The sequence below is a fragment of the Aspergillus saccharolyticus genome (assembly GCF_003184585.1).
Source record: "Aspergillus saccharolyticus JOP 1030-1 unplaced genomic scaffold BP01scaffold_7, whole genome shotgun sequence".
NCBI lineage: Eukaryota > Fungi > Ascomycota > Eurotiomycetes > Eurotiales > Aspergillaceae > Aspergillus > Aspergillus saccharolyticus.
In genome coordinates this window covers 237,621-251,134 of record NW_020290617.1, presented here as the reverse complement: position 1 = coordinate 251,134, position 13,514 = coordinate 237,621, and the positions used below count along the sequence as shown (strand labels likewise).

General features: G+C 52.6%; 6 protein-coding genes across 6 annotated transcripts; 3 read left to right on the top strand and 3 right to left on the bottom strand.

The window, feature by feature from the left end:
* Positions 1–2: 2 nt before the first annotated feature.
* Positions 3–2,481, top strand: BP01DRAFT_414296 (TLD domain-containing protein). Its single transcript, XM_025579048.1, has 3 exons — positions 3–164; positions 223–384; positions 452–2,481. Exons 2-3 carry the CDS (start codon positions 336–338, stop codon positions 2,272–2,274), a joined length of 1,872 nt encoding a protein of 623 aa, XP_025433375.1. The 5' UTR covers positions 3–164; positions 223–335; the 3' UTR covers positions 2,275–2,481.
* An 83-nt stretch (positions 2,482–2,564) lies between these two features.
* On the bottom strand, positions 2,565–5,805 carry BP01DRAFT_389934 (uncharacterized protein). Its single transcript, XM_025577958.1, has 2 exons — positions 5,416–5,805; positions 2,565–5,337 (listed from the first exon to the last, which is right to left on the bottom strand). Exons 1-2 carry the CDS (start codon positions 5,691–5,693, stop codon positions 2,829–2,831), a joined length of 2,787 nt encoding a protein of 928 aa, XP_025433374.1. The 5' UTR covers positions 5,694–5,805; the 3' UTR covers positions 2,565–2,828.
* Positions 5,806–5,920: 115 nt separating this feature from the next.
* On the top strand, positions 5,921–8,105 carry BP01DRAFT_354580 (alpha/beta hydrolase). Its single transcript, XM_025574471.1, has 6 exons — positions 5,921–6,110; positions 6,181–6,304; positions 6,379–6,452; positions 6,506–6,706; positions 6,771–7,574; positions 7,646–8,105. Exons 2-6 carry the CDS (start codon positions 6,195–6,197, stop codon positions 7,708–7,710), a joined length of 1,254 nt encoding a protein of 417 aa, XP_025433373.1. The 5' UTR covers positions 5,921–6,110; positions 6,181–6,194; the 3' UTR covers positions 7,711–8,105.
* Positions 8,102–11,199, bottom strand: BP01DRAFT_354579 (elongation factor G). The gene is made up of 4 exons (XM_025574470.1): positions 10,941–11,199; positions 10,744–10,855; positions 8,642–10,671; positions 8,102–8,569 (listed from the first exon to the last, which is right to left on the bottom strand). Exons 1-4 carry the CDS (start codon positions 11,150–11,152, stop codon positions 8,515–8,517), a joined length of 2,409 nt encoding a protein of 802 aa, XP_025433372.1. The 5' UTR covers positions 11,153–11,199; the 3' UTR covers positions 8,102–8,514.
* A 442-nt stretch (positions 11,200–11,641) lies between these two features.
* Positions 11,642–12,373, top strand: BP01DRAFT_354578 (LYR motif-containing protein 2). Its single transcript, XM_025574469.1, has 5 exons — positions 11,642–11,779; positions 11,843–11,900; positions 11,959–12,041; positions 12,094–12,117; positions 12,166–12,373. The coding sequence occupies exons 1-5, from the start codon at positions 11,696–11,698 to the stop codon at positions 12,223–12,225; spliced, it is 309 nt and encodes a 102-aa protein (XP_025433371.1). The 5' UTR covers positions 11,642–11,695; the 3' UTR covers positions 12,226–12,373.
* Positions 12,261–13,271, bottom strand: rcf1 (respiratory supercomplex assembly factor RCF1). The gene is made up of 3 exons (XM_025574468.1): positions 13,047–13,271; positions 12,898–12,968; positions 12,261–12,818 (listed from the first exon to the last, which is right to left on the bottom strand). Exons 1-3 carry the CDS (start codon positions 13,082–13,084, stop codon positions 12,394–12,396), a joined length of 534 nt encoding a protein of 177 aa, XP_025433370.1. The 5' UTR covers positions 13,085–13,271; the 3' UTR covers positions 12,261–12,393.
* Between the last annotated feature and the right edge of the window lie 243 nt (positions 13,272–13,514).

Below are 13,514 nucleotides of genomic sequence, written 5' to 3'. Positions count from 1 at the left end.
ACTCCGTACTTCCCCCATTGTCTACCGAGTACTTCCACCGTCACCATACTTGACCTGGATATTGAGATGTCATGGCATCTTACAAGCAAGTCAAGCCCTCTATGTGCATCAAGACTTGCTAAGTATTTCGATTTGGGTGGTCTAATCCACAGATAATCATTGTAGTGGGTTCACGTCGTCATCCCCCGCGGAGTCTCCCGAGCTAATACTATCAGTGCTAAGGCGACAGCTGTTCATCAATCTCCCTGTCACACCTCTAAAACCTCGAAGCCATTTGACATTCCCAAGCTCTAAAGGAGACGGAATAAATTACTCTCCTCTCATTATCCTCCACAATGGGTGCATATCAGTCTACTGAGTCTGTGGGTCATAAGTCATCTCCAGGTAGTGTCACGCTAAACCCTCCTATCAATTCCAATTAGAGGCAACAAGCAGATCTAACAATCAGCAGAGGAACTGAGCTACGTGCTTGCCGATCGCTTCGCAACGAAATGTTTTACCCCTCTGGAGCTCACCCATTTCAAAGACAATTTTTATAGTCGCGCAATTGACCAAGGCGGCGTGAGATATTGGAATGAACAAATACTATCGGACTTCCTTGGGGTCCCAGACAGCAGCGATGCCCAATGTCCGCTTGACGCTGGCCCGGTGATCTTTCGCATGGTTTCGTATCTAGGAGCATTTCCGTTTCAGAATACGCTGGCTCCCAGCGTACTCACGTTTGATGCTATGGTGAAGGTGGTTGTCTTACTCACGGAACGATACGGAAAGGTGCTCAGAAAAGCCCGCAGAGACCGCATAAGACTACTATTTGGTAGTCTAGCTGACGTTGGACGAAAAGATGCTGAGAAGCCAGAAAGTGGTCAAATTGTCGAACAGGACGCCCCGATTCCTCATGCTCCTGGTTTTGCCGTTGATGCCCCTGCTAACGACTTTTACGAGGATGAGGAGGATGATGATTTAGCACTGGCTGCCTTAGAATCGCTAGATGCGATCGAGGTCTTCAAGCATGACTCTCGCGTAGACAGGGCTGTCTATGAAGCTCGTGTCTCGGATAATACGTTCCGTCGTCTGCTTATGCTACTGATTGCAATTTCAGATCTGAAGACGACCGAGTCCGCAGCGGCCTACACCTCGAACCTCAGCAGAACACGCCTGGAGTCAATTCGAAAAGAAACGGACAGCATCATGGCAGCCTTTGACCACGAACCAGCCGGAGGGTTTGGGTACAAGTCTTTCGCGACAACCGTGACTTCGTCGTTACCTTACCTATTTGATCCCTTAACACCTCTGTTCGAGAACTTCTTGTTTAGCAAGAACCTGGATCTGTCTCAAAAGCGCGATAGGACAAATTCGACAGACTCTACATTCGAAAAAGCCGCTGTGAACGAGTCGCAGTCTCCACCCTCGATCATGCTCGAGGGTAGTTTCAAATCAACGATACTAGACATGAGCATGATCTCGCACCTCTCATTCTTCCTACCCTCAACGTCCGCGAACCTGAATTTCCTTCGCGGAAATACGCGCTTGCACCCGGTCTTTTCGACGGCCGCACATGGCTCCTCACTAACATCCTTCTCACATCATGTCCTCACCTGGTCATCCGGTACGCTGCTCATTCTGGAGGGTGTGTCAGAGACCAGTGCCGCCATTGTTCTCGGCGCCTACCTGCCACAGCCATGGAAATCGCCGTCATCATCTGCCTCGTCTTCCACATTCTCCAACTCGGTTCTCCCTTGTCTTTTCCAGCTCTCCCCGAAACACATGCTTCTTCAAGGAAACACTTCTCCATCTGTACAGAGACCAGATACTCCCCCAGCCTATTTCTCCACAAGCTCTGGAATATCTATTGGTTGTCGCATCCCGCCTTCATCACGCAGCAACCACAAGCCTCCCTCCCCCTTAGGGGCAGGCAGTCTAACCATCGATGCCCACCTCGAGACAGCGACCTTCTATGTCTCCTCTGTGGGTCATGACGGCTCGTTTCTCCCTCCAGTGCCGAGCACTGGCACCGAGACCACATACAAGACTACTATAGACATCTATAACCTAGAAATCTGGGGTCTGGTTCCAGATCCTACGACCACAAGCTCCGAAGAGGGGAAAAGCGCTGTCGAGCTACAGCAGGAGAAGTGGGAGTTTGAGGCGCGGGAGGCGGAGCGACGACGAAATCTGAACCTCAAGGCTGGCGCCGGCGACTCCGCTGCTGAGAGTGCTCGCTGGCTGTTGGAGACGGCCGGCATCATCGGGGACAATAGTCGACGAGGCGGCTAACGCAGAGTCTGATTGCAGGCGATCGCGGCTTTATTGCGGTCCATCTAAATTGTTCATGGGGTTTGCTTGGAAGTATTCCTTCGAAAAACATTGATTGGTTTGCTGAAGCATAAACTATAGCTAGCTTACCTATTTGGCGCATGTGGTTTGACATGAACATTGTTGCTATCTTGGTACCAGAAACAGAACCGAATGCATAGCACGGTCATTGGTGACTATATAAATATACAAAGTCTGCATTTGGCTTGTCTGCAGCGACAGACCAGGATTGTAACTGGTTGCAATTTTTGGGATTCTATAAACCTGTACTATGGAGCTCCAGATTCCAACCCAGCAGTCAGTGGAAAGTGCAGTTTGTGCTCTTTCTTGCGTGTTGAACCCTGCACCCAGGCACTGATCATGGCCACAACCACAGCCACAGAAGAAACACGACCACGCAAGAAAATGGTTTCTGCACCAGCAGGAGTCACGCATGATAGTCCTTTATACGGATGGAACTTGAATCCATTTGTTGCGATTAAATCGCGGAACAGTGGCTGAAAGAGTACGCTTACTCAAGCCCCCAGAGGTGGAAGCCCAGTCGGTGGCCCATAGAAATCCCTCAACTCTTCCTCCTCCTCCTCTTCCTCATCATCCCCATCGCCGCCCGGCTGCTGCTCGCTGAGTTCAGCATCCGAATCCACCTTATTACCAGCACCACCACGAGAACTGAGCCGGCTCCGCTGGCCCGGCACCGGAGTTCCTCCCGTTTTACGGCTGGCGCTGTCTTCCACCTCCTTGCTTGTTGGGTTGCTGCTGCTGTTATTGTTGGTTGAGTCCTCCTGCTCTTCCCGAGGCAGGCGATAGGCCAGCCAGCCCTCGGGCGCACGTTCGGCGCGGTCCATGATCTCGTTCATGTACTTGCGCACCTCGTCGGCGGGTTTTACGACTCGACTCAGCGGCTCGAGAACTTTGGGGTTGTTGCTGAAGATCCGGAAGGTGACCGGTTGGTAATACTCCTTGAGGTTCGGGTCGTCTTTCTTGCTGCTCTTCTCGGCGGTGGTGGTGCCGGCAGCAGAAGAGGTGGGCTCTTTGTCTGCTGCAGCTTTTGTGCTGGTTGATGTCGCGGTCAGGTTGGAGGCAGCGCCCGCTTCTGCGTCGGGTTGCTCCCCGCCTTTTGGCTTGTCGCTGCCCTCTGTCGCTGCTGGTTTCGATGGGTCGGGTTTGCCGTCCTCAGCGGTAGCGGTAGCGGGCGTGGGTTCCGAGGCGGGTCTCTCTTCGCCTTTATTCTCAGGCTCTTGCTCTTTCTCTTTCGCTGCCTCCTTGGGCTTCTCGGCTTCCTTGGGTTTCTCTGCGGGAGGTGCCGGGGTCTTCATCTTGTCGGCTGCCTTTTTGGATTTGGACTTGGAGCCCGATTTACCCTTTGCCCTGGAGGATGGTTCGGAGCCCGTCTCCAGAGGGAATGTGGCGTTGCGGTCCACTTTACGCACGAGCAGAAACGATGCAAGCACAGTAGTTCCTCCAGGGAGCCATTCTAAGATAGTGTACTCCGGGAAGAGATAACGGTCTCCAGACCCTGCGTGTCCGGAAGTACTGCTACCATAAGGAGTCAGAGGGGAGGTAAATTCAAAGACAACGGACTTGTAGTTTAGCCTTGGAGGCGGGGGCGGGGGCGGCGCAGGGCGGTAGTATGGAGTCGGTGACCCGTACTTGGGCGGCCGAGACTGGATTGCGGGTGGATGACCTTGATAATGAGTTTGTTGATATTGCTGTTGGGAAGGACCTGCGCGGGACCCAGTCGCCTGAGCTGGTTGTGGTTGCTGCTGCTGCTGCTGTTGCGTAGGCGCGGGACGTCCTCCTGGAGTTGACTGCTTGGTGATTTCTACAACTGGCCCTGGCCCTGGCGTAGCAGGAGGAACGGAGCTTTGCGGGGTGGCAGGGTGAATTTGCGGGACTGATCCATGCTCATGCTTGATCGGTTGCGCTTTAGGGCCTTGTGGGGTTGGCGTGTGAGGTGTTTGTGACGAAGTGCCAGGTTGTACTGGTGTACCGGAGGATGTTGAGGGCTTGGAAATCACTTCAACGCGCGGATGCAGTTGAGCAGGAGGCTGTGTTTGCGGGGCTGGTTGAACTGACTGCTGAGGAGGTCGTTGCTGAGGCGGAGCTTGCGGCGCCTGGTGCGGCGTCTGAGGTGGCTGTAGAGGAGGTTGTTGTGTTCTAGACGTGGTTTGCGAATGAGCAGGGGTTAGCGGCATCTGTTGTCTTTGTTGGAGCTGCTGCTGTTGTAGTTGCTGTTGCTGCTGTTGCTGTCGTTGTTGCTGTTGTTCCCTCGCTCGAATGATAGCGTTGAGCTCATCTATATGAGCCTGGAAAGCACGCAGTTGCTCTTGGGACGCTTTGCTGGAAGCTACCACCCGCATCAAGGCCTTGAGGTCCGGGTCGGAGGCGGCGCGGGTTGCGAGCATCTGAATGACTGGGTCTGGACTGGGTTTCGGCGGTTGAGGGGGCTGCGACGGCTGAGGATGATGTGAGGGAGATGGTCGCTGCGCTGCTTGAGTTCCGGGAGGAAGCCGAGGAGTGTGTTGAGGTGTTCGAGCAGGATGCGGTGAGGACGGATGGCTAGCAGGAGGATAGCCGGACTGAGGCGTACCCGGAGCGGCCGGTGTTCCGTGAGGAGGTTGTTGATGTTGCTGGGGATGCTGCTGTTGCTGTGGCGGTTGTTGTTGCTGCTGCTGCTGCTGCTGCTGCTGACGAGACTGTTGTGACGGGGTGGGAGCATGCGGATATGGATGGTATTGCTGAAAGTTATTAGGGTGTCCGTAATGGACCATCGGGCGTTGAGGTGGTGTATACTGAATCGGCGGCGGCGCATTGGGGTCTTTCACCGTATATAGCATAGCATCAAACAGATGAGGACCGACCACGATGTTGCAAGCTCCAACCTTGGACATGCTCTCCTTAGGCGGGTTTTTGCCTTCAATCTGCTCCCTCTTTGTCTTCTTGGGCTTGGTCCAGTACCGCTCCAGAATACCGTCGCTAAGCCATTTCTTCTTCGATCGTTCTAGGGAGGCCAAGAGAACCGCGCTGCATGATAGTCAGTCATTAGAGTATGCCCCTATACGCGTATGCTATTGCAGCGTCCTCGCGGAGAGTGATTCGCACCTTTCCGCGATCGACTGATACTCCTTCGAGGAGAGGTCCTCCGGCTGCGGATTTGGCAAAGTGGGGAGACCTTCTCCATCCTTAATTTTGGTAGGCAGAGGATTTTCAATGACCTCTGGCTGTGGAGGAGGCGGCGCTGGAGCAACAACGGGAGTTGATGCCTTTCGTTTCGATGCTTGTTGAGGCTGAGAAGAAGATCGAGGCGCGGCTTCGGACACCCGTCGCTTCGCCGCGGGTTCGCGACGATCGCGGGCAGACAGCCTGCGTTTTTCGGCCATGAGAAAGGTATCACGGTGAGGACTAAAGGAGGTAAGATGTATGCAAGTGCCCGCTACAATAGAACGAGAGCATTGCGGAAAGAAACGATGTGGAGATGACAGGAGGAGTGGAAGAAGGGGTTGTTTGCGGCGGAGGAGAGAAAAACAGCCCGCGAGATGGATTTGACCCAATCGGGCAACCGACGGCGCCGCCTCTCCGCCTCCAACCTCCGCGTACTTCCACCTCAATTATGTCCTCACAGCGTCATTGATAGTCTACTGCTCAGTATTCCATCAATTGAATTGAAGTGAAGTGAACCGAGTCTGTGGCCTGTCAGTTCAAGGTCTGCCGGGTCTAATTCCTACGATACTCGTTGATGGGAGAACCCGCTAAAACCTCCTCGTCCTTGAGCCGCATCTATACAAGCACAACAAAAGGTACGTCATGCAGGTCTGGATTGATGCAATGCTATGGCGTCGCGGATACTAACGGTATGCTCTGTCTCAGGTCCTCGAGAGATTATGGCTGAGCTTCAGCCAATCTTTCGAAAAGCCTTCTGGTCGCTGGCAGCCAGTGGCTTGTTATATGCGTTATTCGTTTTTGCTCTTACATTTCCTGTCGTTCAACGGTTGTATGTTTCTGCTGCGGATTTCGCAACTGGAAGGACTCTCAGCGCAGCTGACATTGCTACTCTTCTACTGTCAGTGCACTCTATGTCCACAAAGTAAATCCTACACGATGGCAAGATGTCAACCTCGTCGAGTCTTTCGGGTTCCTGAGTATGTCGCCTTCTCGATCAAGGCTGAATTGGATCTTGCTGACATAGCGACAGAAACGCAGGTACAACCTTTCAACCTGGCTACTCCTGACAATGAAACACTCTATGCTTGGCATCTTCTTCCTTTGCACTTGTGCAAGGAGCATGAAGATGAGCTGCATGCGAACGAACGCTACGGCCCAGCGGAGGACTATACCAAGACTTCTGCTTTCAAGCTCCTCGCCAATGACCCCAATGCGAGGGTAGTCGTCAGCTGTGAGTTCCACCAAGTCTCAGCTGGCCCTCTAAGTTGCTTACTATCGCGATTGCTTGATTCAAGTCCACGGCAATGCTGCCCACCTCGCATCTGCCCAGCGACCAGAGATCTACCGGCAGCTGCTCGGTTTATCCACCCCATCGCAGCCCGTCCATGTCTTTGCGATAGATTATCGGGGCTTCGGGCTCTCTACCGGCTCGCCAACAGAAGAAGGTCTGATCACCGATGGAGTCGCTCTCCTCAACTACCTCACCGCAGGCCCGTTCAGGATCCCCCCTTCGCGCATAGTCATCATGGGCCAGAGCCTGGGAACAGCCGTGACCGCCGCAGTGGCTGAACGCTTTGCATTCGGATCCTCAGATCCAGCTGCCGCCCAACCCACCCTGAAGGACCCCGAGCCCTTCGCCGGCGTGATCCTGCTGGCATCTTTCAGCAACGTCCCGAGTCTCATCGAATCCTACAGCCTGAAGGGAATCACTCCACCCATGCTCTCGCCTCTCTCCGCCTATCCCGGGATTAAAGACTGGGCCAAAGGCCATATCGTCGACCGCTGGGACACCGCCGCCCGGGTTGCGCGCTTGTCGGGCGTCACCAAGACCGGCAAAGACCATCCATCCCCGGCCTATGCAGAGAAGGGGCTTAACATGTTCATCGTGCATGCAGCCAACGATGTCGAGATCCCCTGGCAAGAAGGCCGACGCGTCTGGGCAGCGGCCACCGGGGAAGCTGTCCACGACAGCCCTGGAGAGGTTGTGCTGTCCAAGAAGGACTCGAGCGGACCCACTGAGGTCCAGATCTGGGAGAGCAGATCTCATAGTGACAATACGGTGATCAAAAGGGTTCGCTGGGAGCGTGTGGCCTATGGAGGTAAGTCAATGGGATCCAAGCACAACTCCTGGTTGCAGAGGTCTCATTTCGATGCTAATCTTTGCCTCTAGGACACAATCGCGTAGCAACATTTTCAGTCGCCGCTCTGGCTGTGTTGCGAGCGTTTGATGGGTGAACCAGATTAATTGGTTCTAACTCGAACCGTCTGCCAAACATATATCACACAGTGGAAGCGGAACCACCACAGTGTCCGCTGAAACGTATGATCAAACAACACATCCCGCACCAACAAGGCGCTGATATTAGATTATGCGTACGTAGAACGTACACCCAAGACTCGCGTAGATTTTTTTATCATAGCTGGTTTGGAGAAGTGCATTCGGCTCTTGGGGAGAATCTAGACACGAGCTTAGACAATACAACTGCAGCCTTGGAAAGTACAAGCGTGGCAAGGGTTGAGAGACATCAGGGAAGATCCATCATCTGTGATATGTCATATGTCTAACCGCCTCATAATCGAGGTACATAACATATCTGATCAGTTTACATGTCTAACCTGATCCATTCGGGAGAGGAGATGATTATAACGCAACTAACAGAATGTATGTACAAATTGTGTAAACCGAGTCCAAGCCTTTCAGCCGGGCGTTGCATGCCAATGTGATCTCTCAGAGACGTTTCTAAACACGCAGAAGGGTAATCTATTTTGCTTGGTAAATAATACATGAGGCCGAAGTATTCTGGACAAGAGGAAGAGACACATTATTTTCATATTCAAGCACACACGCGCGCTGGACCATTTCGGGGTGAATCAGGTATACAAGGAAGAAGGCGGAGCTGGAGCGTGGTGGATTGGTAGCCAAGCCCCTCGTGTATATGAGGGCGGGATCGAGAGTCAACGTGACCCAGACCCCCGCGCGATGCATGAGAGGTTCTCTCCCTGCAGTCGAGTGGACGCGGTCGAGAAGCGATAAGTCGCTTACTTCTTGTGCCTGTCGGCCTGAGCCTTCTGGTATTTGGCAATGAGCTCTTTCCTACAGGGTTGATTAGCACGTTTGATCCTCCATGCTGCAGAATGCAACGTCTATGGGCAAGGGTGAACTTACTGAAGGTGGCCGGGGGCCTTCTCATAGTGGCTGAACTCCATCGTGTACTCACCCTTACCCTGAGTGGCAGCGCGGAGATTGCTACTGAAGCCGAACATACCGTTCAGACTGCAGTCAGCGTGGACGGTGAACTCATCTACACCAACTTCGGAGTCGTTGATGGTAGCGTTACGCTTGTTCAGGAGAGAGATGACATCACCCTGGAACTCAGCAGGGGCGGTGACAACAGTCTTCATCATAGGCTCAAGGATCGAGGGGTTGCTTTGGGTGAAGGCTTTGCGGAAAGCTTGCTGAGTGGCGTTCTTGAAGGACATTTCAGACGAATCGGTCATGTGAGTAGCACCATCGTTGATGACCATCTTGGTACCAAGGACCTTGTGTCCAATAAGAGGACCCTTGTCACAAGCCAAGTGGAAACCTTTCTCACAAGCAAACAAGAACTTCTCGGAAATACTTCCACCGACAATCTGTTCTTCGAATTTGTTCTCAGTCAGGTTGCCGGTTGGCTCCATCCAACCCACGACGCGGGCAAAGTCACCAGGACCACCGCTCTGCTTCTTGAGCAGGTGGTCGAATTCGACATGGCCGCCGATGGTCTCACGGTACGCGACTTGGGGAGGACCAGTCTCACAGTCCACCCGGTACTCACGGCGCATACGCTCGATGTAGATCTCCAAGTGCAACTCACCCATACCGGAAATAATAGTCTGTTCGCTCTCCGAGTCGAAGTGCACACGGAAGGTAGGATCCTCTCTCTGGAAACGGGCCATAGCCTTGGAGAAGTTGGCGCCATCCTTGTTGTTCTTGGGCTTGATGGAAAGAGAGATGACGGGTTCAGGAACGAACATAGACGACATGGTGTAACCCAGTTGACCGTCAGTGAAAGTATCACCGGAGGCACACTCGACACCAAACACAGCGCAGATTTCACCCGCTCCCACCTCGGTGACATCCTCCATCTCGTTGGAGTGCATACGCACAATACGAGGAATTTTCACCTTCTTATCTGTGCGGGCGTTGAAGACGTTGGCACTCTTGCGGAGGGTACCCTGATAAACACGAATGTAGGTCAATTGTCCGAAGTTGCTTTCTTCCAGCTTGAAAGCAAGACCGACGAACGGGAGCGAGTTGTAAGGAACAAGCTTCACAGAAGTTTCGTTACGCTTCTTGTCGAGGGCAAGGTTTTGCACCTCAGAAGGGTTGGGAAGGTAGTCAATGACACCATCAAGCATGGGTTGCACAGACTTGTTGGCGAGGGCTGAGCCCATGAAGACAGGGGTGAACTTGAGGCCAATAGTAGCGCGGCGGATGGCCTGTCTCAATTGGTCCTCCGTAGGCTCGACTTCGCTGAGGAAGAGTTCTGCAATCTCATCGTCGACGTCGGCAAGAGTCTCGATGAGCATGCGCCTGCGCTCCTCCACAACGCCCTTGACCTTCTCCGGAATCTCATCCTTGACCACAATGTCTTCACCATTGGGTCCATGGTTGTAGAGAGCCTTCATCTGAAGAAGGTCGACCACACCCTCAAACTCATCTTCAGCACCAATCGGGACCTGGACAGCAGCAGCAGGGATCTTGAGCTTGGTGTTGATCTGATCGACGGCCTTGAAGGGGTTGGCCCCCATACGGTCCATCTTGTTGACAAACGAGATTCTCGGGACGTTGTAACGTCTCATCTGACGATCGACGGTAATGGTCTGGGACTGGACACCGGAGACGGCGCACAGAATCATGACCGCACCGTCGAGAACCCGCAGCGCTCTCTCGACTTCAATGGTGAAGTCAATGTGACCTGGGGTGTCGATCAAGTTAAGGTGGTACTTCTGCTCCTTGCCATCCTTGTCCTTCTTCACCCAATCACAGAACGTGGCAGCAGACTGAATGGTAATACCCTTCTCACGCTCCAAGTCCATGGAGTCCATCTTGGCTCCTACATTGTCACGGCCACGAACTTCATGGATAGCCTTGATACGACCGGTGTAAAAGAGGACTCGCTCGGTACATGTTGTCTTACCGCTGTCGATGTGCGCCTATTAATTCGAGGGGGGAGTGTAAGTAAGACGTATACAAGCGCAGCCAAAGATTGGGAATGAGGATCATACAGCAATACCAATGTTGCGGAGTTGACCCAGGCGTGCCGCCTCAACGGGGTCAAGATTGTCAATAATAGCTTCCTGCGACAGAGCCTCCGGGTCGGCAGCGGCAGCCTCAAGGCTAATTGATTCAAAGACACGAGTCAGTTCAGCGCCTTCAGAAAGATGAAGAGTAAGGATGGAAGACAAGATCTGAAAAAACTCACACAGCACTGGCAGTGGCGGATGCGTTCCTCCTCTGTTGGCATTGTTTGTTGAGGATGGACTGATAAGCCGGAGCAACAGTGGCTGATCGGAAGAGAGCGGTGGAAGCGCATCTCCGCGACAGGAGGTTCTGAGACTGAAGACGGACAGGAGTCCTGGCCAAGCCAGAGAAAGCACGGTGTGGCAACCGCGAAAGAGTAGGAGAACACCTCATGACTGTGACCGACAACGACGACACCGAGACTGTGAAATGGAGCGAGGCGCTGGGCTGTCTTTGCGGACGCCGAAAAAAGTTCGGGGAAGAAGCCAGGCACGCGGTCACGTGCAGACCCATCGGCTGATCTTCGCCGATTCTATGCAATCGTATTGTAACTACATCTTATCGATAGCCCGGCACCTTGAGACCCTGTCCGTCCATTTCTCCCATTCGTGTCTATACATCACAATTGGGGGCTGGTCTGGAATTCCAACTTTTTAAATCAAGTACTAGTCTGGAGAATACTTACAAATTCACTCTCTTCTTCAATAGAGAAGACAATCTAGAGCCATGCGAAGAGTACTCAGGCCGACCAATGCTGTATTAACATTACGGATCATTGGGTAACGTTTCATACGAATACGCACCCCCAAACATGCTTACCGCCTTGCCTTCCGCCACCCATTGTCCGACCAGTCCATCCAGTCCATCCAGGCCAAATAGAGGCATGCCTCGTATGTCATTCTCATAAAAGATAGCCGCTGATTCAATCTGTAAACAATGCGGACTTCATTGCAACTCCTGGCGTCAATCTCTAGGACTCAGCCCTCCAAGCTCAAAAAATCCACCATTGGCCTTGATCATGTCAGTAGTCCCTTCAGCCCGCGAAAGAAATGTGTCTCGCTAACCTTGAATATCCGTCAATAGTTCATTCAAAGACAAAGAGTTTTGGCTTTTTGGCGCGAGATAGTTAGAGCACTGAACTGTTCGTCTGAGACTGCTTCTAATCTTTAGTTTGTGATTTGACTCAAGTTTTATCAAAGCGATCCCTAGTTCATCAACTCGCGATGAGCTGCGCAACTATGCCCGCAATGAGTTTGAACGGCACCGCGAGGTGACAGACTTGGTAAGTCCTTCGCACAGGTACAACAGGCGAATGTCTGGCTAATAGTGGATAGCAACACATTCGATACCTGCTCTCAGTATGTTGGCCGTGTCGGTTGATTTCTCTCAATGCTAATAGCAAGCAGACTGGCAAAGCTGAGTTCGAAACAATGAGGCGATACCTTGACGAGCAAATTGTGGGTTAATTGAACCAACTGGTATTTGCAGTGCGAGCAGTAAAGAGTAGCTGGCGGAGAGTGTGCATTTTCCTCGAACAGTGAGAATGTTGTTTTTATGTACAATAAGGATAGATACCCAGATTAATTGGCAGAAATGAACGAACAACCGCAAGAACTTCCCCCCTTTTGGTGAGATTACTTCTGCCTCGACCATAGCTCCATGACAGCAGTCAACACTCCGACCGACTTCTCTTCGGAAGGCTCGATGGCCGAACGAGCAGCGTCCTGCTCAGAGGTCGGCTTTCTCTGGCCTGCCTCCTTGGCCGCGGCCTCAATGGCTGCGTGGCGCTCACGCCAATCCTTGTCCTCCTGGTCTCGAATCTCCAACTCACGCAGCCAGGCATCCCGCTTTTCCTGGCTCTTGCGTGCCTCCACGACCTGCTCGAATTCCTTGCGTTGCTGGCGCTCGGTTTTGTAGTACATGCCTCCGGCGACCACGGCAATCAGGGTGAAGAACTGGGCGTAGATACGGGCACGGAACATCTTATTCATCTCAAGCGAGTCGCCCGCCTTCATGGATCGGTAAGCCCGGTAAAGGGCATAACAGGTGGCCGCACATCCTGTTTATCAACCCTGCCAGTCAGACACATTTTTTGTGAAGACAGTTACTGGTGAAGAAAGCAAAACATGGTGACGTACCGAGCGGAATAAGCGGTTCTTGCTTGAGCCGCCTGCGGAACTTCTGCAGCGAAGTCTCCTCCTGGAATTGACTGCACACGCAAAGACTGTTAGCACGTCACTGCCAGCTGCAACCGTGCAAGAACAAAGGAAAAGGCCTCAGAACATACGGGTTGTCGTCAAACGAGGAAGGTAGGGGCTCGCTCATTTTTGATAGTAGTATGTGGTGATTTGCAACGAGATTGATGAGATGGTAAAGTGCAGGCAACCTCTTCCAGAAGACAGTCCGCTGCCGGGATAGGAGGATAAGTCAAAGCTGGGCAATGACTGTCTAGACTTTTCGCCTCAAATTTGCCTCCGTGGATGATACGGGGGAAAGGCAGACGTGATATGGGTGAATTGTGCCAGAGGTGACATGACGTCGCAACGAACCTTGAGATAATTTGTGTATTGTACCTTACGCGCAATTACGGTAAAACTCGGTAAGATACAGTAAAAGCCTTCCTTCCCGCCAAGCTTATCAGGCCGTATCTATGCACTAAGTTTTACCGGTAGATGATCACAACAACAAACATCAATCAACTCTTTCAAAGCCAGGATACAAGCCACAACAACAACGGCTCAGTTCGACAAGCAAT